Source organism: Cyclopterus lumpus, chromosome 1 (assembly GCF_009769545.1).
Source record: "Cyclopterus lumpus isolate fCycLum1 chromosome 1, fCycLum1.pri, whole genome shotgun sequence".
Lineage (NCBI taxonomy): Eukaryota > Metazoa > Chordata > Actinopteri > Perciformes > Cyclopteridae > Cyclopterus > Cyclopterus lumpus.
Genome location: NC_046966.1, coordinates 4,577,088 through 4,600,662, shown reverse-complemented (window position 1 = coordinate 4,600,662; position 23,575 = coordinate 4,577,088). Strand labels below are relative to the sequence as shown.

At 45.3% G+C, this 23,575-nt stretch overlaps 4 protein-coding genes across 5 annotated transcripts; 2 read left to right on the top strand and 2 right to left on the bottom strand.

Moving 5' to 3' along the window:
- Positions 1-977: 977 nt before the first annotated feature.
- Positions 978-11,989, top strand: gtf2e2 (general transcription factor IIE, polypeptide 2, beta). Its single transcript, XM_034533972.1, has 8 exons — positions 978-1,312; positions 2,090-2,248; positions 8,401-8,483; positions 8,925-9,032; positions 10,040-10,222; positions 10,381-10,474; positions 10,963-11,078; positions 11,291-11,989. Exons 2-8 carry the CDS (start codon positions 2,095-2,097, stop codon positions 11,405-11,407), a joined length of 855 nt encoding a protein of 284 aa, XP_034389863.1. The 5' UTR covers positions 978-1,312; positions 2,090-2,094; the 3' UTR covers positions 11,408-11,989.
- smim18 (small integral membrane protein 18) lies at positions 4,265-7,333 on the bottom strand. Its single transcript, XM_034534002.1, has 2 exons — positions 7,122-7,333; positions 4,265-5,382 (listed from the first exon to the last, which is right to left on the bottom strand). Exon 2 carries the CDS (start codon positions 5,375-5,377, stop codon positions 5,054-5,056), a length of 324 nt encoding a protein of 107 aa, XP_034389893.1. The 5' UTR covers positions 5,378-5,382; positions 7,122-7,333; the 3' UTR covers positions 4,265-5,053.
- A 182-nt stretch (positions 11,990-12,171) lies between the features above and the next one.
- On the bottom strand, positions 12,172-14,207 carry LOC117731691 (dynactin subunit 6-like). Its single transcript, XM_034533987.1, has 7 exons — positions 14,080-14,207; positions 13,808-13,872; positions 13,544-13,649; positions 13,357-13,442; positions 13,201-13,248; positions 12,897-13,039; positions 12,172-12,490 (listed from the first exon to the last, which is right to left on the bottom strand). Exons 1-7 carry the CDS (start codon positions 14,106-14,108, stop codon positions 12,401-12,403), a joined length of 567 nt encoding a protein of 188 aa, XP_034389878.1. The 5' UTR covers positions 14,109-14,207; the 3' UTR covers positions 12,172-12,400.
- A 655-nt stretch (positions 14,208-14,862) lies between these two features.
- On the top strand, positions 14,863-23,183 carry hgsnat (heparan-alpha-glucosaminide N-acetyltransferase). 2 transcript variants are annotated; one of them, XM_034531244.1, is made up of 18 exons: positions 14,863-15,392; positions 16,484-16,599; positions 16,714-16,850; positions 17,654-17,772; positions 17,901-17,970; positions 18,064-18,133; positions 18,482-18,585; positions 18,904-18,980; positions 19,134-19,164; positions 19,258-19,418; positions 19,507-19,622; positions 19,718-19,839; positions 20,524-20,650; positions 20,772-20,858; positions 20,974-21,051; positions 21,186-21,256; positions 21,620-21,732; positions 21,853-23,183. In XM_034531244.1, the coding sequence occupies exons 1-18, from the start codon at positions 15,221-15,223 to the stop codon at positions 22,032-22,034; spliced, it is 1,953 nt and encodes a 650-aa protein (XP_034387135.1). In that variant the 5' UTR covers positions 14,863-15,220; the 3' UTR covers positions 22,035-23,183. The 2 variants fall into 2 exon arrangements, with proteins under 2 accessions (XP_034387135.1, XP_034387142.1); XM_034531251.1 differs by lacking the exon at positions 14,863-15,392 and adding an exon at positions 15,412-15,979.
- The last annotated feature ends 392 nt before the right edge of the window (positions 23,184-23,575 follow it).

Here is a 23,575-nt window from a genome sequence, read left to right as displayed (position 1 = left end):
CAGCAAAGCCCGGCTTCAGCCGGATGAACTGATGCACTCGGTTCCATAGCAACCGTCTCTGGAGTGCTTCTTTTTTTACTGCCACTTTCACCAGCTGGAGCTGGTGAAAGTGGCACATCATTTGAATGCAGTGAGTATAGTGATGAGTAACGCTGAATCCTATGTATTGATCAGAATGAGCAGAACAGATTATCGGGTCAGCCGTGGCCAAAGTTGCACTATTGGCACATAATAACATCGGTTCCTCTTGGGAGTGGATTGCTGCCAGAGGAAGCCAATGGGCTCATCAGTGCAGAAGGGTGTGCCTCCATACATTAATCCCTACAGGACACTGCAAGGATACAGCACTCCTTTTGACAGAGGGGGTTTTCATCATCGCAATCTCTGATTTACCACTCAATCAAGCATGTTCTGCACCTCCTTTGAACAAACACAGATCTCTCGTTGCACTTTATTTTTAATACCTTTTGTTGGGCCCTGATGCTCTTAGGTTTTCTCTAATGTTTTGCACTCTGTTCCCCGATGGATTCATTTTAACTGTATTTTTAAAAGTTGAAACACATGTCCCTGAAGTCGTTTCGCCGTGGTTTGTTGCTGACCAGGCAGCGTGAAAGGGGCTGGTGGTGGTCATCTGAGCTCGATAAATAGCAGCTGGCACATCAACGCTCAATTACTTCTTTGTTGCCTTGTAGTCAGCCCAATAGCAGGCTATGCCAGTCACATGTGTTCCCTCTCTCTGAAGAAGATAAAAGGCATTTGTGTGGAGCTTGGAGATACAGTAGGCCTGTCTGTTTATTGCCAACTGAGTCAGAATGGAGTCTCTTTACACTTAACCTTAAAAGGCCTGCATGTGATGTTTAAGTCACAGCAGTCCAAGAATAAAAGTGTTATGGTTTCATTTCATTTTTAATAAAATAATTCTATAATCCAGAGATGAAAAGACCTGCTGTACGTATGCTCGTGTGTGATGGAGTAGCACAGACGAGCCACCGAGTGGCGCCCTTGCGCCACCCACTCCCCTGGATACGTGGACGAGACGCGCGCTGTCATACGTGATGATGACGCCCAAGGATTTGCTGTCGATGCTCGAACACATCGAACAAGGAACGGAAGTGCAGCATGAGAGAGAGAGAGAGAGGAGATGTTTTGTGTGCGAAGTTAGTTTGCTGATGTTGATTCACATTATCGTTTAAAAGGAAGAAGGTCGGCGGCGGATTGCCGAAGGAAGCGTTTCCTTCTTTGCGATAAACCGAGATCAGATAGTCCTCCTGGACTGACCCCGTCACTTTCTCCGAGAGCAGGAACTCCTCAGGTAACGCTGCGCTCACCAGAACAACACCGTTGGCGAGCTAACGGTAGCCGACGTCGACAAGCCAAATGTCGACACCTGTGCCGCTACGCGTGGTTTCGTTGGTTGTGTTCAAATCACCAAAGTAGTCAGCGAGGTGGAGGGCGTTAGCCGTGGCTATTTCTCGGGTTCACGACGCCTCAATGACGGGGCGACAACGCCAGGCTAACGTAAAACAATGCCGACGGACGTTCACTGGTTAACCTAACGTTAGTTGGAGAACTAACGCTAGCTAATGTCAACGTTAGCTAGTTGGTTAAGCTAGCGTACAATGTAGGGGGTCTTACCTCGGAGCGCCTTCCTCTCTGACTTCCTTCGTAACTTGGTCCAAGAGTGCTGCTCGTTGGTGTCAATGCAACATGTAACCACCATGTCGTCCAGGTGTAGCTGCTACACTAAGGCAGAGCTATGCACACGTTATGTGGGCAGAACAGGCACATTGTTGCCTGGAGCCCCTGACCCCCAGTGCCCTTTAAAAGGCCCGGGTTCATTGAGGAGTCATTTTTTCAACAACAACAACAACAACTTGTTTTATTATTTTAGATACATCTTTTGATGTATTCATAGATAAGTGTCTCTCAAATCAAACGACCAACTAACACAGACGGAAACCATACAGATCCAGGTGCTGTACAGAGAGAGAGTCATTTCTGATGGGCCCTTTGCTTTATTCACATGCTCATTTGGTCTTAAAGCCATTGCTGAATTTTGACACGTTTTGTGTGCCTCCCCCTCCCCCAGCCAGGATGGATCCAGCTTTACTGAGGGAGAGGGAGCTGTTTAAGAAAAGAGCTCTGTCCACGCCGGCGGTAGAGAAGAGGCAGGCCCCCTCCGACTCGCACAAGAAGAAGAAGCCCAAACTTGAAAAGGAGAGCTCCTCTGGGTCCAAACATGGCGCTGGTAAGTGAGGAAGACTTGCTTTTCCTGACATGTTTGTCACACTGAATGGTTTCCCTACCACTGTTGTAAGTGGGTTGGGTCGGGATGAAAGCTGTCATGTACTTGTGGTGCCCATCACTGTACTTAAAGTATTCGTAGAGATGAACCAACCATTTTTAGAACTGCTACAGATTGTCCTCCGACCTCATTAATGGCTAAAACAATATCGGATCATAATAATCCGAGTCACTCCTCCAAATTTCCATCTCTATTATCAGTTTCTTCTTCGTGACCTTCTTAATAAGCGGAGCACAGCTTGTATGATACAATTATCTTTTATTAAGCAGCCACTCCTTTGGGGGATGTAAACGCCAGTTTTTTAAAATGTTTGTAAACAGAGTAGGAAAAGTGAATTTCAAGCTATGAAAAACACCTTGTACACATTGCGATTTTTGTTGTTGTGGGAGTTCCTCAGCTGGAGTGGTTCTGTTTCTTCTGCTTCAAGCATCCATCAGCTTAAGGCCTGTTTTCCAGGAAAGGTAGCTGTATGAGGTTCCCTCATCGCTCCTTACTTCCTTTTGGACCACTACTTTGACAGCATCTTGATCGTTGTCCCATTCTGAGCCCGTAGCGTCTCAGCCAACTTTGTCATTTTCACGATCCAGTACTGCCTTTTGAATCATCTGATTTGTAAATGGCACCAAATACAAATTCCTCATCATCAGTAGCCTCAGGTACATCTTCATATTCAGGGCTACTGTCATCAGATCCCTCCAACACCAAAGAAAATGCATTGTCTCTGCACCGTCGCAAAGCTTTCCCCAATTGTGTCTGTATTTATTCATAGTTCACAGCGAGAGGGCCATCATGTGGCCAAACAGGGTAAACACATTACCTGCTGCTATATCATGAATACAACATGTAGACTCTTGCATACCCTCAGGTCTTTAGGTAATCAAAACTCATTGTAGAGAAAAACAATGCAGACAACGATGTTTTGACACCAGAAGACTGTTAAAATAAAAGTAGTTTGAGGAATAACAGGGAGTTGAGGGTCTAATATAATTAAATGAATCACTTCAAAGGCTGTAATTCCCAGGTTGCTAAAGACCCACGGTATGCATTGAAGAGTTGATTAGAGCGAAAGCTGCAGTGTGATCACTGTTGTGTTCAACACACACCCATGCATACATACAAGTAAATACAGAAATAGAAACTGTGCTTGTCTCATAAATGTCCACCTAAGTATGAGTCTCTAACTCTGACAATATCATATTTGTGTCCGAGATGAACTGCATTGGATCTGGTCTGTTTCCTCAAGAGGAACTTTGAGCATCTGAAGGCTCTGATGAAACTTTTCATCACCTCGCACCACAATTTGCCGGAGGCTAGCCGAATCGTCTCGGAGTAGTGGGCACGTTAAATGTCATCTTGCCGTGTTGTTGGTTGCCAGAATCGGTATCGCATACATTTGAGAAGTCAAAACTGTGAGCCGAGGCTCTGGCGGCGAAGCGTTTCAGAGAAACTGTTGTAAATTGTTTCAATGATTTAACTCCGAAACGCCTCGCAGATACTTTTGTGCAGGAGGGTTATAGTCGTCAAATTTGTCTTCACTATGTCCTTACAGCCACCAATCCACTGTTTGGCTAATTTTCTGTAACTGGGGTAGCTACACTGGTTACAGAAAATTAGCCGAACAAAGATGCTCACTGGGCAGTGGAACTGAGCTTTCCTACGCCGTGTGGAGGACTCATCGAGCTGTTACATTTTTAGCAGCGGGCTAGTTAGCTAGCTGCCTTGCTAATTTCACCACGCTTTCATGCTACATTGCTTCCAGTAAAGGAGCCCCACGGCAGGCTTGTGGCCGGCGGCAGTGATGGGTCCCTCAGACAGGCCAGTAGGAGACAGACATGCTAGCTAAAGCTAGCTAGCTAGCTAGCGAAGCAGCCTGCCAGCGGCGCAGGGGTCAGCTTATCTGGTCCCAGTCGGTCAACATTCTTAGTGTTCATCTGTCTTCTAAGCAAAAAAAGGCCTGTACATAATTACAGTGACAATTTATTAGACATTTTACATATAGGCCTATTAAATCATACATTGTGCTCCAGACGGCATGATCAATTTACATTACTGTGCACGTGTCATTAGATAATGTTGCAATGCTAAACAACTTGACAACACTGGTACACAATTTACTAAAGAACAGAGAAACGTGGGATTTATTCAAAGCAACGATGTTGTGCAAGTAAGCTTGATCGTTCGTGTGTTGCTCCTCAAAGCCCTGTTTGTGAAACTTAGAAAGTTAGGGCAGTGTTTTTCTAATCGCACACAATAATTTACCATATTTCTCATGAGCGTATTTGCAGCCGACTCAGTGCAGTATTCACAGAGCGGATGTCATAGAACTCTTTCTTTTTTTTTTTAAATATCGGGTCATATTGGTGGTTTTATGTCAACATGGCCACCCTATGAGAACTATTTCTCGCACTAATATTAATCGACTGCTCTGTCTGATTCTGGTGTATAAAAACGTGGCCTTAAGGGTCCACCCTGCGTTTAGGTGGCAGTGAATGTAGGTGTGTGAAATAAAAAGCTAATTAGACTCGCCCCAAATCAGTGACAAGCTGGCGCCCCCTTCCTATAAAAATGTTTGTTTTACATTGTTCTGTTCCCTCATTCTCTGCCTCCTCCTTAACTGAGCAACTGAACCACTACGCTAGTGGGCACTTGTGCTAAGAAGTTCTTATCTCGTGGGCACCGGGGTCAACGCTGTGGTGTTGCCCCAGTTCAGAAAACCTGAATTCCTACTCTCCCTCATCCCCCCCAACCCTACACCACTTCGGTGCAGGACTCTGGCTCCTTGCAAATGCTGGTCATGAGCTTGCCGCAGCCTCCCGGCCCCTCCTCCTGTAGCTGGTGGTGTGTCTTCCCTTTGGCGCAGCACCCGCAGTCCAGCAGCTCGTAGAGCACGGCCAGGGCCGCCAGAGACACGACGGTGAGGATGAAGAGCAGCAGGATGACGAAGCAGGCCACGTTCCAGCCGTCGTGGAACGGGTAGACCTCCTGGACCTGCAGGGAGACCCGGGGTACAAGGATGGCCTCCGGGTGCCATGGGAGATTGCTTGGGTGTATGGCGGTAGTGCTGTTGGCCATGATTTCTGGTGTGAAGCAACGGAAAACGGGGAAAAGAGAGACAGATTGTTAAATGTCCGGTGACGGCAGCAGAGAGCACACATTTCATAAAATACTTTCCATGCTGAGAGGATCAAATAATATATGAAGGAGAAGAACGCCTCCCTACACAATTCTGTGCCTGAATTCTATTATTTTTTTTAAATTACTTTTACACAAATAATGGACTGTTTGACAAGTACATAGTCCAACCAGAGAATAGTTAGATGACGGTGTGTTATTGGAGCAAAAAAAGTTTATCTTGCAAAAGAGCGCGAAACCCCACTGAGGCCATCTGCTCGGAAACCAAAATAGACTTAAAAGCCTGGAAGAAAAGGATGGCTGCGCCAGGCTTTTACGAAAAGTCGAGGAACCGCAATCTAGTAATGGAGTTAAAAAGTGTCAAGCCAACCCTTAACAAATCCTGAGGGATCAGCGTGCCAGTGTCCCCCCCCCCCCCCGCCCCCCCACCCCCCACACACACGTTCACTCGTGTGCACATACATGCTCTAAACACACATATGCGCGTGCGCACAAGCGCAGACATTTTTATATCGCATACTGGCACCAAGGAAGCTGACCCAGATTACACTTGAGTGAACCACAGAAAGGAGTCGAGGAAGTGTTGGGTTACTTTTTTAATCTTTTTTGCGTATTGTTTTTGATTATTCGTGGCGTCTCGTGTGCCAGAGTGTATTTCGGATGAGTGCTTCCTGTGTGGCACTTTCTTTTTCCCAATAATGTCATAGAAGGCCCCCAAAGTGCCAATATACTTCCACGGTGACACGGCAGTTCCAAAGTAGGACAGGAAAATAATGGCTTTCGCTTATGGGAGCGTACGGAAGCACATTCTTTAACGCACAGAACACGATGTAACTCTTCAATTCATTGCCATGACAACAACCTTTTTTTACTCATGTGTCGTCGTCCAGCCCCCTTCACCCTCTCTTCCGGTCTCTCTGCTCACATACACAACGACAGATTGGCTCCCGACAGCATCTGTTATACCCCCACCGCAGCCAGGCTCTTAAGGTGTTGCGGGATTGTATATTGCTTTCTGGCTACAAACACACACACACACACACACACACACACACACACACACACAGCTAACACACTTATGCATCTCCTAATGCCCCTGGCTGGCTCCTCACAGCTGTCGGCTCCTCATTGATTTTTGTCTGGAGAGCTGCCGTTCTGTATCTCCACAAAACTACAGGCACAGGACGCACACGAGTGAGCTACCCACACATGCACGGAAAAAACACGCAGGAGTTCCTGATGATTGTTTTTCTCCGGCGGGGGAGAGTGCAGACACATACCCATGTTTATTTAATCCATTGCGTGCCTGCTCGGTTCTCGGCCTAAATATTACAGGTGCCACATAAAGCTCTCGGCGTAGTTATTGTTGCAGGATGAATGACATTTTCAAAGACATTGTTTTAGATCTAATGATTTTCAGTTTTAGATTTCTCTAATGCAGTGAGGAATTGACTTCTGCTGCATTTAAAAAAAAAGAAGAAAAAAGAAAAATGCATGATTGACCCTGTGGATGCTGGATGACACACCAAAATACCCCCTTATGGTCATCACAGCTCCACAGTGAGACCGAGAGCCTGGAGCTGACGTTCACGCTGTGGCTTGTTATGGTGTTTTGATGTCAAACATGCGCGCAGTATTCTGGGGATGCCATTATTGGAACAAGAATGGAAAAATGCCCACTCACCGGTGTATCTGGCTCAGTCTCCAGAAGATGCAAGTCAACAGATGCGGCTCTCCCCGTCTTTTAGTGCTCCGCCTTCCTCTCTCGCCTTCCGCTCTCTCCCTCCTCCGCGTTTCGCTCCTCGACCTGTTTTTCTTTTCTATTTCTTCTCCTCGGCACTCTCTCTCTCTCTCTCTCTCTCTCTCTCTCTCTCTCTCTCTCTCTCTCTCTCTCTCTCTCTCTCTCTCTCTCTCTCTCTCTCTCTCTCTCTCTCTCTCTCTCTCTCTCTCTCTCTCTCTCTCTCTCTCTCTCTCTCTCGCGCGCGCGCGCTTCCAGCCGCCGCTCGTGCACCGCTGCTCCGCCCCCCCGCCCCTCCTTTACGGCTCCTCACGAACCGCGTAGCCCTGCCTCTGCACCATTCGTCGGCCGGCCTGTCAACTATTGCCCCTCGTCCCGCCCACATACCGTAAATCATTCACAAGTCTGCTTTCAGCTCTGATTGGCCAGAGCCGGGGCCTCAGCCGGTCTAAAGGGAGGGGGGGGCAGCATAGTTGGACTCCAGCAGAGAAGACGTCTGGCTGGCTGGACTGCTCATTTACTACTGATGCAGTATTTATACGATGTTCTTATTACATTAAAGTATAAGATAACTAGCAAGTGTATATATATATATATATATATATATATATATATATATATATATATATATATATATATATATATATGAACATTTTCCAGTTCATTCTGGGGGATCCTGAGGAGTTCCCAGGCTGGGAGATATAATCCCTCCAGGATGTTCTGGGTCTTCCCCGGGGGTCTCCTACCATTTGGGTGTGCCCAGAAAACCTTCAGTGCGAGGCGCCCAGGAGGTATGCTGATGAGATGCCCGAACCACCTCAGCTGACTCCTTGCGACATGCAGGAGTAGCCCCTAAACCCCTAAGTTCCCTCCTGATGACCAAGCTCCTTACCCTATAAGGCTGAGCCCGGCCACCCGACGGAGGAAACTAATTTCAGCCGCTTGTATCTGCGATATCTATTGTATATTGTGATCCTTTTCTTTAACAAATGACTTCTTCAGTAGCAACATCGAGGCTTGAGCGCCACAGAATGTACTGTGGGACTTGTTGACTACGAGAAAGATGCAATTAAAATGTGGCGCCCATTGGAAATGAAAATTAGTAAAATAATTTGGGCTTTGTCCCCCCGGTGCTTCTCTGTCTGGTCCGTCGAGTCCACTGGTGTCAGCCTTTACTATCAATACTGCGTGACATTGGACATTTCTTTTCCCTCTTTCTCCACAGAGTCTAGCAATGGCAACTTTAACATCAAGACGAGCTCTGGGTACAAGTTTGGCTGCCTCGCCAAGATAGTCAATTACATGAAGGTAAGCCCCCCACCCCCTTCCAGAAAAGGAACATTCACAAGCAATTTCGTGGGGTTTGTATTAACGGGACAGTTATTTATCAATCTAGATCCTTTTGGGAGTAGTTGGCATGTATTTGCTGGATTTTAAGCTCGTCGTTATCTCCATCAAAGCTCTTGAAAAGCTTGACTCGCTGTCTGCTGTGGGTCATGTCGAGTCCACTGCGTAACATTTGTTCCCCAGACTTTCTTTTGGTACCGTTAACAGCTTGTTTATCATGCTGTGACACTGCAAAGAGGCACCCGGGCCCCCGTCACACTAGCTGTCTGAGTCATCCCCCTCCCCCGTGCTCTTACTGTACATTTGTTGTGCCATCTGTTGAGCGCACAGTTTCATAAACTGTGTGCGTGTGCGTGTGTGTGTGTGTGTGTGTGTGTGTGCGCTTCTCTCTCCTTCACTCAGACGAGGCATCAGAATGGCGATACACACTGCCTGACCCTGGAGGAGATCCTGGACGAAACCAAGCTTCTCGACATCAGCATGAAACAGAAACAGTGGCTCATGACTGAGGTGTGCTTCACACAACATGCAATACCGTATGTGCATGGGGGTGTTTATTCCCTTTGTTTTTTAAAGAGAGGAAAAGGTGCAAAAAAACCCGTGGTGTGGGAATTATCATATGCATTTACATAATAGTCGCAACACTTTTTAAATATATTTTAAGATGGTCATATTGTGAGGAGATCAACGGGAGATTGAAAACAGCAACAAGAGCCTCGCAATGTCTTAGACCCAAGCCCCATCTCCACCCTCGGGGTTTAGCTCCGCCCCTCTCTCAAATCATCGAGTGTTTGAGGGGTCTCTCACAGACATTTTGAGCCATTTGTGAACCCTCTCCGTAAGTCAGCATTAGACGCAGACTTTGGCCAAGGGAATTACCCACAATGCTTAGCAATGTGACGTTAAATGCGCAGTTGCCATTCATCAAATGTGAAATTTTGTTATTTAAGCTTTTTTGACTTCACAGATTATTTGAAAGGACCTCCCATCTTATGAGGAAATCAGGGAGTAAAAAGTATAAAATAAAGACCCGCAATTGGATTTTTTTGTCATGGTCACATGTTGCAGCAAAGTGCTGTCCCATTCTTATTCGCACCATTTCAAGCCCTTACAGCCTCTCACACTCAACCACTTAAGCGGTGACGCCAGTAAGTCCCTGAGGGTTCAGGGTTTAAGGCCTCAGTGTGGGGGGGGTACTGGGACTGGGCCGTAGGCTCGTGTAACAGAATGCATAGCCACCCTTGATTCTGAAGGCTACCGCGCCCACGAGTCCAGTAGCTTCTGTACTTCTGACCCACAGTTTACCGAGTTGTTCAGTACGACTCACAAACGGGACGCAGGGGGGAGAATTAATTCCCCAACACGTATACACTTCTCCCAGCTGCTTTAAAGTTGCTTTTGGAACTTTCTATTATTATAGCCAATCGTCTCGCTGGGTTAAAAAAACGAGTTAAAAAAAGAGCCTCACAGTGAGTTAAAAACCTGACGTCCGCTGCTTCCCTCTCCGACAATGTCAGGCCTTGGTCAGCAACCCAAAAATCTACGTCCGCGATGGGACGTACGGCTTCAAGCCCAAGTACAACCTGAAGGACAAGAAGGCCCTGCTGAGGCTGCTGGACAAACACGACCAGCTGGGCCTGGGAGGAGTGCTGCTGGACGACGTGGAGGAGGGGCTGCCCAACTCGGCCAAGGCCATCAAGGTAGCGCCATGAACGCTCAAACAAAACTCTAAAAGTACGACACCGCATCATGTTTATTAATGGAAGGGGACACGCGTTTGTGTGTCACGCCTCCGCATGATGACGGAACCCCGTGGAGACTAAACGATAGAGAAACATGAGCCGCCGTGTGTTCGCAGGCTTTGGGGGACCAGATCATCTTCGTGACAAGACCAGATAAGAAGAAGATCCTCTTCTACAACGACAAGCACTGCCAGTTCATAGTCGACGAAGGTGAGTGTGATTTCTGTCAGCTGTAGCGCGTCTCTCTCGCTGTGCCTGTCTGTCTGTCTTGGCTGTATTTCTGTCTGTTACTGACTGTATTTATACGATTTTGGTTTAGATTTCCCTCAATCCATTTGATATCATTGGAACATATATGTTTTTGCCAATTTCATATTTCCGTTTGAACTGCTGGTCCGATAAAATAAGTTATTTTGAATACAATTATATATCCATATATCTCTGATGGATATGACGCACAACGCATGCATGCAAAAATAAATTGTCATGTTAATTCCACTTTAACACACACATTTTGATTTTATTTGCAGACGTAGCTATTGCTCTTTATCAAAATCATTTGCTAAGCTTATTTTCATATCCATTTAGCCCATTTCATCCAGGCCTGGGTCGTTATCTAATGTGTTTGGTCAAAACCCAAAAAACAAATGTGGGACTATCTATTGGGTTATGTTTAAAAACGTGTCTCCTAATCGTAGAATTCCAGAAATTGTGGAGGAGTGTTCCAGTTGATTCCATAGATGACGAGAAGATTGACGAGTACCTGAAGAAACAAGGCATCTCCTCCATGCAAGAGACCGGACCAAAGAAAGTGGTCAGTCCCCCCCCCCCCCCCCCCCCCCCACACTAACCGTGTGTGTGTGTGTATGTATATGTATATATGTGTGTATATATATATATATATACACACACACACACACACACTCTCTCTCTACCCCTGGTTTATTTCACTAGGACATTTGAACAATGACATCTGTACTTTGTCAATCGAGCATGTTGATCAGCACCGATTGTGTTTCTGTGCAGTTACCAGTTAAGAGGAAGAAGCAAGGTGGGCAGAGGAAGAGACACTTCAAGACCCACAACAACCACTTGGCAGGCGTTCTGGAGGACTATTCGGAGGGCGTTCCCGTTAAGAAGTGAGACCTCGTGGCCTCAAGAGAGGCAACAGAGGCCACATGACAACACAAAGACTTTTTCATGGCAGTCTGAGACTTATTCCCCCGCCCCCTTTTCTTTGCACACCTGTCAGTGAGCAGTGGTCATGTATTACATGGCGTAAACAGCAGCCGTGTTGTGGAATAATTTTTTGTTTGGTTATTGATCAGTGATAACTGCAGAATAAGAAAAAAATAAATGCAAAGGGTACAGAGACATTTAACCAAACACCACCTTCCTTACAGGGGGCCACTGTTCCAATGCAGATGAGGTTTCTTCACTTTATTTAGTTTATTGCAGAGAGGGGTGTGCGCGCGTGTGTTTGGAAGCTTTTATTTTGAAGGACATCCGACCTCATCTGACTGCAACCTCCCCCACCCCTTTTAATAGGAGTAGCAGAAGACGTGCAGAGATGTGCGTCCCTCATCCAAGCATGAACCATCTTCCTTCTCGTGGGCTTTCAAAAGTATTTCAATTCCTTTCGCTTCGCAGCGCCATGCAGCATAGCAGTTTACAATAATTAAACTTTTTGGAACATATTTTAATAAATGACACTGTTACAAGAGATTGCGCCGTTGCTTGATTCACGTGCACTGCAGTGACTTTTAGATCCGATACATTAAGTGTTTCATATATAAAATGTCTCATTTAGTGTAATGTTGATAAACACTGAAACACCAACTCTAAATGTGATGTGTTCTTACTGCACTCTTTACAACCTAGTGATGAAATGACAAAGCACACCAACATTCCTGAGGTTATTTAATCAATCATAGAAAAGGATGCATGAGCTCAGCAAGATGAAATGCTTTGTGGTTAGAGTAGAAAATATTTCTCAAAGTGACAAGCTAGGTACATATTATATATTTATATACATTCGCCCCCTAACCCTTCCTTCCAGAACAATCCGTTTAAATATGGGTTTGCCGGCCATTTACAAGTCGACTTCAAAAGCATTAAGTTACATTCTAGCTGGTTCTATACGTTGTGGCCGGCTTTTACTGTTTTCTTCAGATGGTGGTAGTTCGGCAAAATCTTCATGAGAAAGTCCAGCTGAAGAGTCTGGGGCTGTAGAGGCGAGAACACACACATTAATACGCTGAGGACACTGGTGATTTTTGAAATATATTTCACTAATAAAACCACAGATCTGAAATACCATGACATTTTTCCTGTATGTGTGTGTGTGTGTACTAATGTTCCTTACTTGCAGATGTAAGCAGTGATGTCCAAAACCTAATGTAAATGTTAGTGTGCACTTTCTTTTCCCGTTAGCGGAGAGCCGTAAAGACATCGCACATTTACTATGTATTTCACACAGGATGCTGTTGCACAAACCATGGTTGAAATACTTTTCAAATTATGATGCGATCTACTCCAAAACACCAACACAGGCTACTTCCTCCAACACCTCTTTTAATGATCCACCTGTGAGCACAACAACAACAAAAACTGTAATGGAACACAGCGGTACCTGCGGTTTCTCCGTCTGAACCCGCCTCATACACCCGGAGCCATAGATGACAGTGTTCTCAGGTATCACCTCACAGGTGTTGACCTGACAGAAGGCTCCGATGATACAGCCGCTGGTGAGGATCACGTTCCTACCGACGTCAGCTAGACAACAAAAGAGAGGACATTTTGATGCGTGTGTCACACATACAACTATGCACTGCAGTCATTACATATGTCCGAGGCGTATTCCCATAGCGGCCCCACAGAGGTGGGCTTACTCACACATGAACCGACACTGACAGAAAACGAGACAAACATCCTACCTTTGGATTCAATCACGTTGTTGTCCCCAATTTTCAGGGCTTGTGATACTGTAAGTTGTCAGATAAGGCTTTTAAAAAGTATATATAGTTCATGGTTACAATATGAAATAAATTGACGTCTACAATAAGACTGGCCAGGCCAGTCAAAAAGGATACCGCAGCCAACTTCAAACACATTGTTCATGCCAATGGTCATCGTCTTTGGTTCCACCACAGACTCCGGCGTGATGTTTTCTGGGTAACTTGTGGGTTGAGAGCAAAACGAGTTTGCAAAGATGACCCATCTGATAACAGTGTCGTAGCCTACGTGTTATACACCCGGGCACAAGGCATCTTGAATTACCCATTGATGATCAGGGCTTGTTCCTCGATCAAATTGCCTTCTCCAATCACGATGGGTCCTGCCTCTGCGATGATGCGTGCTTTTGGGTGGACTACTGTCCTGGGGCCTGAGGAAATACAGATAATTAAAAATATATATATTTACATACTTTCGTTAAAGTACCGTTAAACCGAGTTTAATCCGATTAGGAGGTGAAGAAATCCAAGTTTTGCCAAATCAGCAGCGACGACTTGGGAGTTAAGTGACCCTAACAAAACCTCTTACCTATGGTGACGTCTCCTCTAATTTCACTTTCAACACAAACCACGGCTCCAGCAGCTATTTTGACACTGTAAGAACATAATAATGATAAAGTCAAACAGTGACCGAGGACATGCGAAGATAAAGAAGGGTGAACATGTGAGCTAACGTTGCTAGCTAGCCGTCTAAACAAGGTACGCCGTTACTTTATTGTGACTATTTAGTCACTTTTTTATTCGTTATTAACTTTGAGCTTAGCGGTTATACATCATGAACTGGCTCACGTTGTTTTTTACCTTTTCTGAGCATTTGGTTTATCAGCCATTGCGACAGATAAAACCCGAGGGGAAGCGCGGTTGAATTCACTCGATTATCGATTTGGTGTCCTTGCTATCACGTCGCAATGCACTGCGGTCACGTGGGCCGGCATCCGCGGAGACTCTGTCAAGTGAGCCGCCGCTTGAAATGTAATGCACCTCTATTCATGGTGTTACGGTACGGAGGCTTGTACGGCCCAAAAGCACGGAGATACACCCTTATTTAAGCAATGTTTTGTCCAATTTTATATAACAAGACAAAAAACAACATTATTTTGAAAATTATATGAAATAATATTATAATAACATATGAAGTTACACTACTGTACTGTTTTTAATTGAAAGCCACCTCAAAGTCAATGATTCTACAATCTCACAATATTATAACTGTTATTAAAGCAGATCCTTAAAAGTTTATATTCTAATTCCACGGGATTGTTGTTCATGATGTCCCCTGCTTGGTCATGTCTATTCCTTTGAGATTTTAGTGTACAGTTTTTGTGAAAAGTAAAGACAAAGTTGGCTCAAATGAAAAGATTCTTAATTTCCCAATATTTGAACTGTTACTAAACACATTTGAGAAATTATTGCTGAGAAAACGGTCTCTCCTCGTGCTTTTTGGGCCGTACAAACCCTCGTACCGTAACACCATGAATAGTGGTGCATTACATTTCAAGCGGCGGGTCACATGACCGAGTCTCCGCGGATGCCGGCTCACCGCAGTCGCAATGCGCATGCGTCAGTTGACTCACTAATACCGTGGCTCTAATTCTAACATGATGATTGTCTGGTTCAAGATGGGAATTGTGATCAGCTCACTTGAGAAACCTCCACAGTCTGTACAACATGATCAGGACGAGACACTAAAAAAACACAGATGCAGAGACACCTGCTAAAAAACTAAACAAAAACCGATTACGTGATCAATATGCTTCATCATAAATCACACACACACTTGGTCATATGTTATGGAAGCAGTCCGGGAGATGTAACACCAGTGAGTTCACCGGTGACCCCGTTGAGGGCGACCCACAGGTCCATTCGCGTTAAAGACGTACTTTGACCCTCGTCGCTCCCACTACAATGTCAAAACAAGGAAGGCTCGGAAGTGGCGTTTTCTATGGCAAAGGGGAAACTAAAGAAGAAGCCAGAAGGTACATCTTCAGTCTCGGGGGTGGCCCAGGCAAACCAGAAAGAAATGACACTACAGGAGGAATGTTTTTCTCCCCTCGCCGCCCTCGCTTTGGTCGTAGCCGTTTGCGTGGTGCCTCTGACAGCTGACATATCTCCCCGTAAGTATCTGTTAGTGGAAACTAACGTGACAGCAGCGCAGGGCTTTGTAGCTGGGTTAGCTATAGCTAACTACTTAAGGTTAATTAACGCTAACTACCTAACTAGTTAACTAACGCCCAGCACAACTTTACATTACTTTCCACCTCATTGTGCGTTCAAAAAGGCTTTCACCAACCAAGTGGAGCGTCGCCACGGTGGACACGTCGTTTAAGTAGTTGACTGTTCATCGTAAATTCATAGAAATCGGTTAGCTCGAAGCTAACTGTAGCGTTAGCTCAACTCGAACAGTTAGTTAAAAAAAACCAAAACAGTTGTCGGTTCATGAATGAGCTCCCCCGCCGTTTGAACGTCCCTCCCAGTAGGGAGGGAGGGGGGTAGCTAGCTAGTTTTATGGATTAATTCAGCATGTGACCACGGGGGGTTGTGCAGCGGTAACTTCAGCCAGCTCACAAGCTTTGCTGTTCCGGGGAAGCGACGCTAGCTCCCTGTTTGTTTCGTCCCTCTGGCTATCCAGCGAGCTAACACTCACTCTGCTGTGGACTAGGCTTCTCTGCCGGAAAGGGCAACAGATAACCATCGGTGTGTGGTAAGTAACAGATAGCTAGCTGCACAGCTGTAGTCTCTGCGAAGGTGTAAACAAAAGTAACGCCTCCACTGTGTGATTCATCTGACTTGCACGGGGGTCAACATGGAGTCAGGGAGGCTGGACATATTTGTTTTTAACCGTTGAGACACCAAACGCGCTGCAATCTGTTTTGAATTGGTTCATATGAAAACTGATCACAATGTGTGTCACCGTTGGGTGTGGTCTGCTGCATTTGATGCTGTTGCAGCTTTTCTGCATGGGGGTGAGGGACGGAGACAACGACACAGATTTCAACTAATGCGACTGTGGGTCAGTGGTTAGCAGGTCCGTCTTTTAATCAGGGTGGTTCAATCCCCGCCCTAGTCGATGTGTCCTTGAGCAAGACACTTAACCCTGAATTGTTCCCTGTAGCTGTGTTTACAGTGTATGAATGTAACATGATTGCTTTGGATAAAAGCGTCAGCTAAATGACCTGTAATGTAATGCTGCTATTTCTTACTCCAGCTGGCCTCTCTCATCATAAGCACAAAGCCCTGAAGATGGATGAGGCCATTCTGACAGTCAACAATGAGCTGGATGCCGAGGTGGTGGTGTCCTGGGTGTCAGAGCGATGCTATCAGGTAGAGAAACACACACACGCCAGATATTCTCCTGCAGTTGATTTTGTAGCGACATGGCTTGCGTCAGACGAGGGTGGTGTTCTGATTTGGACTAATTGTGTTCCTATGCTTTAGTGTTTGTACCAGCAGCTGGGGGTGCTGCCTGCAGCTCCCAATCCTGGCCAGCCCAGTTCTGCAAACTACATCGTGAGCACGCAGCATGAAATTAGACTACAGCTCAGCAGCGCCACTGTCAACAAGGAGCTCTGCACGTGAGTTAAAGAACACATAAATATGACATTGGAATCCCTTCTTAAAGTCTCATTTACAGTAAATCTATCAATGAGCCATTTCTTCATTTTACCATACTGTACACACTCATGGACATGATGGTACACCTGGGCTAATTATGAATAGATTATAACATTTGAGGGTCTTCACAGTTCTACTTCACAGCTGAGATGCACCAGCACATCTTAAATATCATATTTTATTGCATCACCATCCAGAATATGGAGTCAATTTTTACAAAACCACATTGTAAAACATTGCAGTGGACGTCAATTACATTTACTGGCTTTTATCAAGTCTTTTATATTCTTGTGTTTTTATGATTTCTTATTATTTAGTCTGATTTCATACAGCTTATTTTAGGCTATGATTTATACAAACTGTATTTCTTATTTTATTTCACTTTAATTTAAGTACATCAACTTTTTCCCATGGTTAATTTATTCAGTGTTTTATTTTATTTTTTAAATGATTTTTCTTTCACTTAACTTGGTGTGCATTAGTCTCTCATTTTAGCCTCGTTTTATTTTTTGTTTGTTATTTATTTGTTCATCACTTTGAATTGGATTGGATTTGTTTGGCGCTAAATAAGTCAAACCTAAATGATGTATTTGACAAACTGTACAATTTCTTCCACATTTAATCAGGCTGAGTGTAGTGCATCAACTAGCCGTCTTGATATCAAAACATTGTTGAATGACAATTTACATATACAGAATGAAAGATCCATAGAATGACTGAGCATGTACATGCATGTATCAGTCATTATTGTTTTTCATTTCAGGGTTCCATTCCACTTTGGGGAGCACGGGAACTACTCTCTGTGGGTGAAGAATCTGAACAACGCCTCGGTGGTCAACTGCTCCGTGGTGACCGACGCCGAACCCGTTTACAGCTACATTCGTGAGTCTCTCGCACGCGCGCATGATGTGCACATATCTGGAGTTTTTCGATGTCTTATTTATACCTGTCGTGCTGCGGGAAACAACAACGTTGAAATAATGATCCTCTCTCTCTTCCCCTTCGCCCAGCGATCTTGGTAGCTTTCCTTATCTTCGCTGGGCTGGCCTTGGCTTCTGCCATCGGAACAAAAATATTAGGGTAAAGTGATAAGTGATGTGTGTGATGTGTGTGTGTGTGTGTGTGTGTGCCTGTGTGTCTATGTCTAAACTGGTCGATTTGCTTCTGGTCCAGGCTTGACGTAGTGAAGGGCATCCTGTTCCGAATCGGCAGCTCCATGGAGACCGAGAGGCTCATCAACTCAGTGAGTGTTTGTGTTGAGAGGATATTTATTCCAACCACAAACAAACTGCGACCCGATTTTGCCAGCTAAATATCTTTTTATGTATTTATTGAGGGGTGGGGGGGGGGGTCGTATTTTTAATTCTGCATTTTAAGTTTGACCAAATGTGACACAAACAAAATGCGTTATTTATGATGCATCACTTGGGGGCTCTCAGGGGGTGTTACCATGAGAATGATTAAAGTTTTTAGTGGAGAATTTCTTTTATTTACTCTTTCAAAATACACTTGCCGTGGTCAAATTCTCATGAGAATCTGATCAACCGTGATTTGTAAAGTCCAGTGTTCATATCTAACTTTCATTGTTCAGGAGCTGGGCTCCCCTGGCAGGACGGTGTCCCTCGTTGCTGACAACATCCTCCCTCCAGCCCCCAGCCCCAGCAAGAGGCTCCGATCTCTGGACACATTCCGAGGGTAAGCCCCCTCTCCCTCCCTCAGCCCTGCAGCTCGGCGTTCTCAAAAGACGGACATTAACTGAATTACCGCTTGTCCTGATCTGTCATATGATCAGATTTAGGGGGCATAAACTGACGCTGGAAATGTGACTCATTAACGTCTGACGATATTACACATGGATGCAGTCTTGAAGTTGTAGTTTCCCCTCTTAAGTGAGCCGCGTGGCTGCATCTCTGTGATACTTGAACAGCGATGCATCGATTGATGCGAATCTGTCTGTGTAACCTTTGTTTCGTTATGCATAACCTCAACGCCTTTTCCTCTCTGTGACGCCAGCTTGTCCTTAGTCATTATGGTGTTCGTGAACTACGGAGGAGGGCGGTACTGGTTCTTCAGACACGAAAGCTGGAATGGTGAGCCCCCACCTGGTTCTACCGTTGCATTTTATAATCAAGTCAGAAGTAAATCACAGATCTTTTTGTTGCCTGGCTTTGCAGTACGGGTAGCTATTTTTATTTTTTTCAAGTCTGTGTTTTCTTTAATTTTTATTTTGTGTTTCTCCTCAGGCCTGACTGTCGCCGATCTAGTCTTCCCGTGGTACGCCTTTTTAATGTGATCGCCACCTTCTCGTTCTCGATGTCTCCGTTTTATCTCACTCTTGGCGTGTGTCCCCCCCCCCCCCCTCGCCAGGTTTGTGTTCATAATGGGGACCTCCGTCGCCCTGTCGATCAACTCCATGCTCCGCGTGGGCGCCACCCGCCTCTCGCTGCTGAGGAAAGTGGCGTGGAGGAGCGCGCAGCTCTTCGCCATCGGCGTCTTCATCATCAACCCAAACTACTGCCAGGGGCCGTGTGAGTATAAGCACGCCGCCTTCGACTTTAATATTGCTATAAGTTTGATATCTTTTCTGCCTCACGCTGACACTCGTCCACTCCACAGTGTCTTGGGACAACCTGCGGATCCCTGGCGTGCTGCAGCGCCTGGCCTGGTCCTACTTGGCTGTAGCCTGTCTGGATCTGTTGGTGGCGAGAGGCCATCTAGACATCCTCACAACGGTTAGCCAACACACGAGTTCCGATGTCATGGATCTCTCATTCACTCGCGATTCATTCTAATACGTGTTTGATTGCGGGGTGTCTCTGCTCCCCAGGAGGCTTGGTGGTCCCCAGGCCTCGACGTCTTGTTGTACTGGCCCGCCTGGCTGTGTGTGCTTCTCTTAGAAGTGGTCTGGCTGTGCCTCACTTTCCTACTTCCTGTGCCAGATTGCCCAACGTGAGTAAAACCGGGCATGTTTGTGTCCATGTGAAAAGAGACACGCTCAACAAAGCCACACGGCTTTCACCACTTCTGAAAATTATTTTGTCTACGTGTCCTCTTTTGGTTTTTTTGTATGCGTTTGTGTGATTATCAGGCGACGCTTTATAGTGTATTATCAGCATGTTTTTGTTTCAGGCCCGGGTTTTAAGATTGTCTGTCATTGAAATATATTTAGGGACTTACACAGCCAACTTCATAAAGGACATTGTACAATTATAAACGGCTGAAAAAACAATGTTTTCAAACTCTTAATCCCACATTTCCTTGGCCCACTGGTGAGGCTCAGTGCACCATCTAGTGGGCTGCCAAATGGTTCGATTTCATTTGATAATATATACTGTATGTCTTTGGTCATTGACAAAGCTAATGTATGTATGTATATCTACATCTGCTCAACAATTCAAAGAAAAAAGAAAAAAACAGTTATTCAAAGCTGTTATAGTTGTCAATGACCAGTCGCATTTAAATATCCCCTCGGCAATCCCGACGCGTCATCAGGGGGAGAAAACACGTGTTTTTACCATTGCAAGCTGGTGCACGTTACCTTGGATATGGCGACTCAAAATGTCTCTGGTTTTTGAGAGAAAATAAGGTTGATTCCCACATTTGATAACACTGACTTCCTCCGGCTCTGAACAGGGGCTATCTGGGTCCAGGTGGGATCGGGGACATGGGCCAGTACACCAACTGTACCGGTGGAGCGGCCGCTCTCATTGACCGATGGCTGCTTGGAGAGAGCCACGTCTACCAGACTCCCTCGTCACGGGTCGGGGACCGGCAACACAACCCAACCCTTTATGGTCCAGTTAGCTTGAGGAGGTTTTAAATCCTGTTTCCTTTTCCGTCTGTCCCTCCCCTGTCGTCCCCCCCCCCCCCCCAAAAAAAAGGTGATTTATTCAACTGGTATGCCACACGATCCAGAAGGTGTTCTCGGCAGCATCAACTCCATCCTCATGGCGTTTCTTGGACTGCAGGTATGTCCTGTCTATTTGCCCGGTTATCTCTTTTATTTTATTTTTTTGTCTCCTGATTTTATTAATATTTCTGATATGAAATGATATAAGAATTTTCTTTTTTATTGTCCCTCAGGCAGGAAAAATCATCTTGCACTACAGAGATCTCCACACCAGTATAATATCAAGATTTCTCATATGGGGTCTCCTACTGGTAAGCACCTTTTTATAATTACATTAAGTTACATTACAATAAGTCATTATTCTTGCTGAATAGGATCCGCGTCTCGATCTTCGATTTTAATTTTGCTTTCCCGAGTGAATGATGAAGTCTCTTGTGACACACAGGGAGTCATATCAGCCATTCTGACCAAGTGCTCCACCGACCAGGGCTTCATTCCCGTCAACAAAAACCTCTGGTAAAGTGTGCTTCACGATTTTAAAAATGTTTGAAGTACGAAAGGGCAGACTTGATTGTGGTTCTGATACTAGTACTTGTTCTGCTGTAGTGCCTGCTATAGTTTATGTTTTGGTGGGACTACATTCCTCGTCCTGAATTTTGAACACATACATAATCCACCAGAAAACAGGAGTCTAAGAGTGTAATTAGCTTAAATGTTTGGGATTACCGGCACAGTCGGTCTTTTTTAAATGTTGTTATCTTCGGCCGATGCAACTAGTGAACCTTTCTGGAGTTTGTTGTTGTGTCTTGTAGGAAAGTTAGACATGAGAAATAAGAGGCACACATATTTGTGATGAATGAACGCCCTTTTCAAACCTAGGTCTCTGTCTTATGTGACAACGCTGGCCTGTTTTGCCTTCGTGCTGCTGGTGCTGGTCTACTACACGGTGGACGTGAAGAGGTGGTGGTCTGGAGCCCCTTTCTACTACCCTGGTGAGCAGATTATAGACCGGCAGGCCTGCACCCCACGCCTGTTCTTTTTTTTTTTACTTTGAACCAATTTGATTTGTGAAGACGTAGTTCAATAATATTTAAATCCACTCCGATCCCAAGGTATGAACTCCATCCTCGTGTACGTGGGCCACGAGGTGTTCGAGGAGTACTTCCCCTTCCGCTGGAGCATGGCCAACAGCCAATCCCACGCCGAGCACCTCACGCAGAACCTCGTGGCCACTTCCTGTTGGGTCTTCATCTCCTACATGCTCTACAGGAAGAAGATTTTCTGGAAGATCTAAACGACGGGACCCTCCGGGGAAAAGCGGAAGACACACACGGTTTACATCGGAATTGAAGGCGCTCAAAATGTGAAACCATTTGGCAAGCGGGAAACTGAAAAAACATTTATTTTGTCGAAAATATGCTGGTACTCTGTCTCTGAACATTTATTAATTTTTTGATTTCAGTCATTAATTTACAAGACTTTTTTTTGTTCCCCTTCGAAAGATCTTCAGCTACGAAGCGGCTGCCAAACATCTTAACTGACTCAGGAAGAACGCATCCAAGACTAGCGTCGGGAATCTGTGATTACCGACTTTGTTAATCTGCCATCTGACTGCGTTGTAGGCGCTTGGTTTTCATTCCTCATCTCGCACCGCAGCAGCAGGCTGTTGCCGTGGTGGTTTGTTGACTTCCCTTTAAGCCCCGCTGCCATCTTCAGTACCGCCGCATTACTCTGAAAAGCCGAAGTGGGTTTTTTGTGTGTGAGAGCGACGGAAAGAGAGAAGGCTACTCGTCGCTCGTTATTTCCACTGCGGAGTGGAAGATGGAAGTGATATTTAAAACGAGGGGAAACCAGGATGTGGTGTGACATGTGAAGCGCTGAGAGGAAGTGAAGGAGAGCATGTCAGATGACTTCAATGCTTGCTTTGCTTTTTCTTTGTGTCGGTCCATGCCGAAGCATGCATGTGTAGGAGTCCCATTTTTTTTGGACTGACCTTTTATATTTTGTAACTCTTTTCATGTTGGCATTGACACAAGTGATTTATTGGCCCTTTTCTCTTGCCGAACGTTTACCATTTTCGAGTAGCCATTTCTGTTCCATTTTGTTTCACGAGTTCATCGAAAGCAACTGTGCTGCCCATGGCCAGTAGTTGCAATTGTGGGGTTTAGAGACTCGTGGCGATGTCTGAGCTCTCCTTCAAACTGTTGCCACTCTCACAGTACTGTACACATTCTACAATTGGCAGGTATTACTTTTATTACCGCAAGATCATCTTAAGTCTGTGAAATATCCAAATGCTGTGGGTGATTTATGGAGTAATTGTTCATCCAGCACAGTCTCAATTGAGGAAATCCATTGTGCCAAAGTGTTTATATACTGTTTTTATATGCGCCATTCGAAAATGAGTTTATGTAATAAAATGTAAATATCTTTTGACTTCCAATGTTGTAATTATTTTTTCTCTTATCAGTCTTCAGTCCCTTAAAGCAGGGGGCGTTCTGACTTTCTCTAAGATTAATGTTATATAACATGCCACATGAAGTCTTTATATAAGAATATATATTTTCCAAAGTTACAGTTCACATCACCTTATTTATCTTCAAGCTGTGACTCCAGCTCTTCGACGTGGAGACAGGTGTAGTTTGCTTTATTGCTCAATAAGCCGTGGGAATCGAGTTACAGTGTGGGTGCCTTGAGAGCGAGAAGGGGGGGAAAAAGCAAGTTGTGAGTGCCCCTCGATCTCGCGATACAATCGGTCTCTCTTCATTCGTGTCTATTGTGAGAGTTTTTGCGCTCTCGCGCGACTTTGCAACTTTCCCACGCCTGTTGTTTTGG

What these genes read in the sequence shown, in the direction of transcription:
- gtf2e2 (XM_034533972.1), top strand. Translation starts at nt 2,095, where the DNA reads ATGGATCCAGCTTTACTGAGGGAGAGGGAGCTGTTTAAGAAAAGAGCT. An exon ending in AACAGTGGCTCATGACTGAG is followed by an intron (nt 9,033 to 10,039) that starts GTGTGCTTCACA and finishes CGACAATGTCAG; the next exon opens with GCCTTGGTCAGCAACCCAAA. An exon ending in CCAGTTCATAGTCGACGAAG is followed by an intron (nt 10,475 to 10,962) that starts GTGAGTGTGATT and finishes TCCTAATCGTAG; the next exon opens with AATTCCAGAAATTGTGGAGG.
- smim18 (XM_034534002.1), bottom strand. Translation starts at nt 5,377, where the DNA reads ATGGCCAACAGCACTACCGCCATACACCCAAGCAATCTCCCATGGCAC.
- LOC117731691 (XM_034533987.1), bottom strand. Translation starts at nt 14,108, where the DNA reads ATGGCTGATAAACCAAATGCTCAGAAAAG. An exon ending in CAACGTGATTGAATCCAAAG is followed by an intron (nt 13,040 to 13,200) that starts GTAGGATGTTTG and finishes TTTGTTGTCTAG; the next exon opens with CTGACGTCGGTAGGAACGTG. An exon ending in TTCAGACGGAGAAACCGCAG is followed by an intron (nt 12,491 to 12,896) that starts GTACCGCTGTGT and finishes TCGCCTCTACAG; the next exon opens with CCCCAGACTCTTCAGCTGGA.
- hgsnat (XM_034531244.1), top strand. Translation starts at nt 15,221, where the DNA reads ATGGCAAAGGGGAAACTAAAGAAGAAGCCAGAAGGTACATCTTCAGTC. An exon ending in TGTCAGAGCGATGCTATCAG is followed by an intron (nt 16,600 to 16,713) that starts GTAGAGAAACAC and finishes CCTATGCTTTAG; the next exon opens with TGTTTGTACCAGCAGCTGGG. An exon ending in TGGCGTTTCTTGGACTGCAG is followed by an intron (nt 20,859 to 20,973) that starts GTATGTCCTGTC and finishes ATTGTCCCTCAG; the next exon opens with GCAGGAAAAATCATCTTGCA.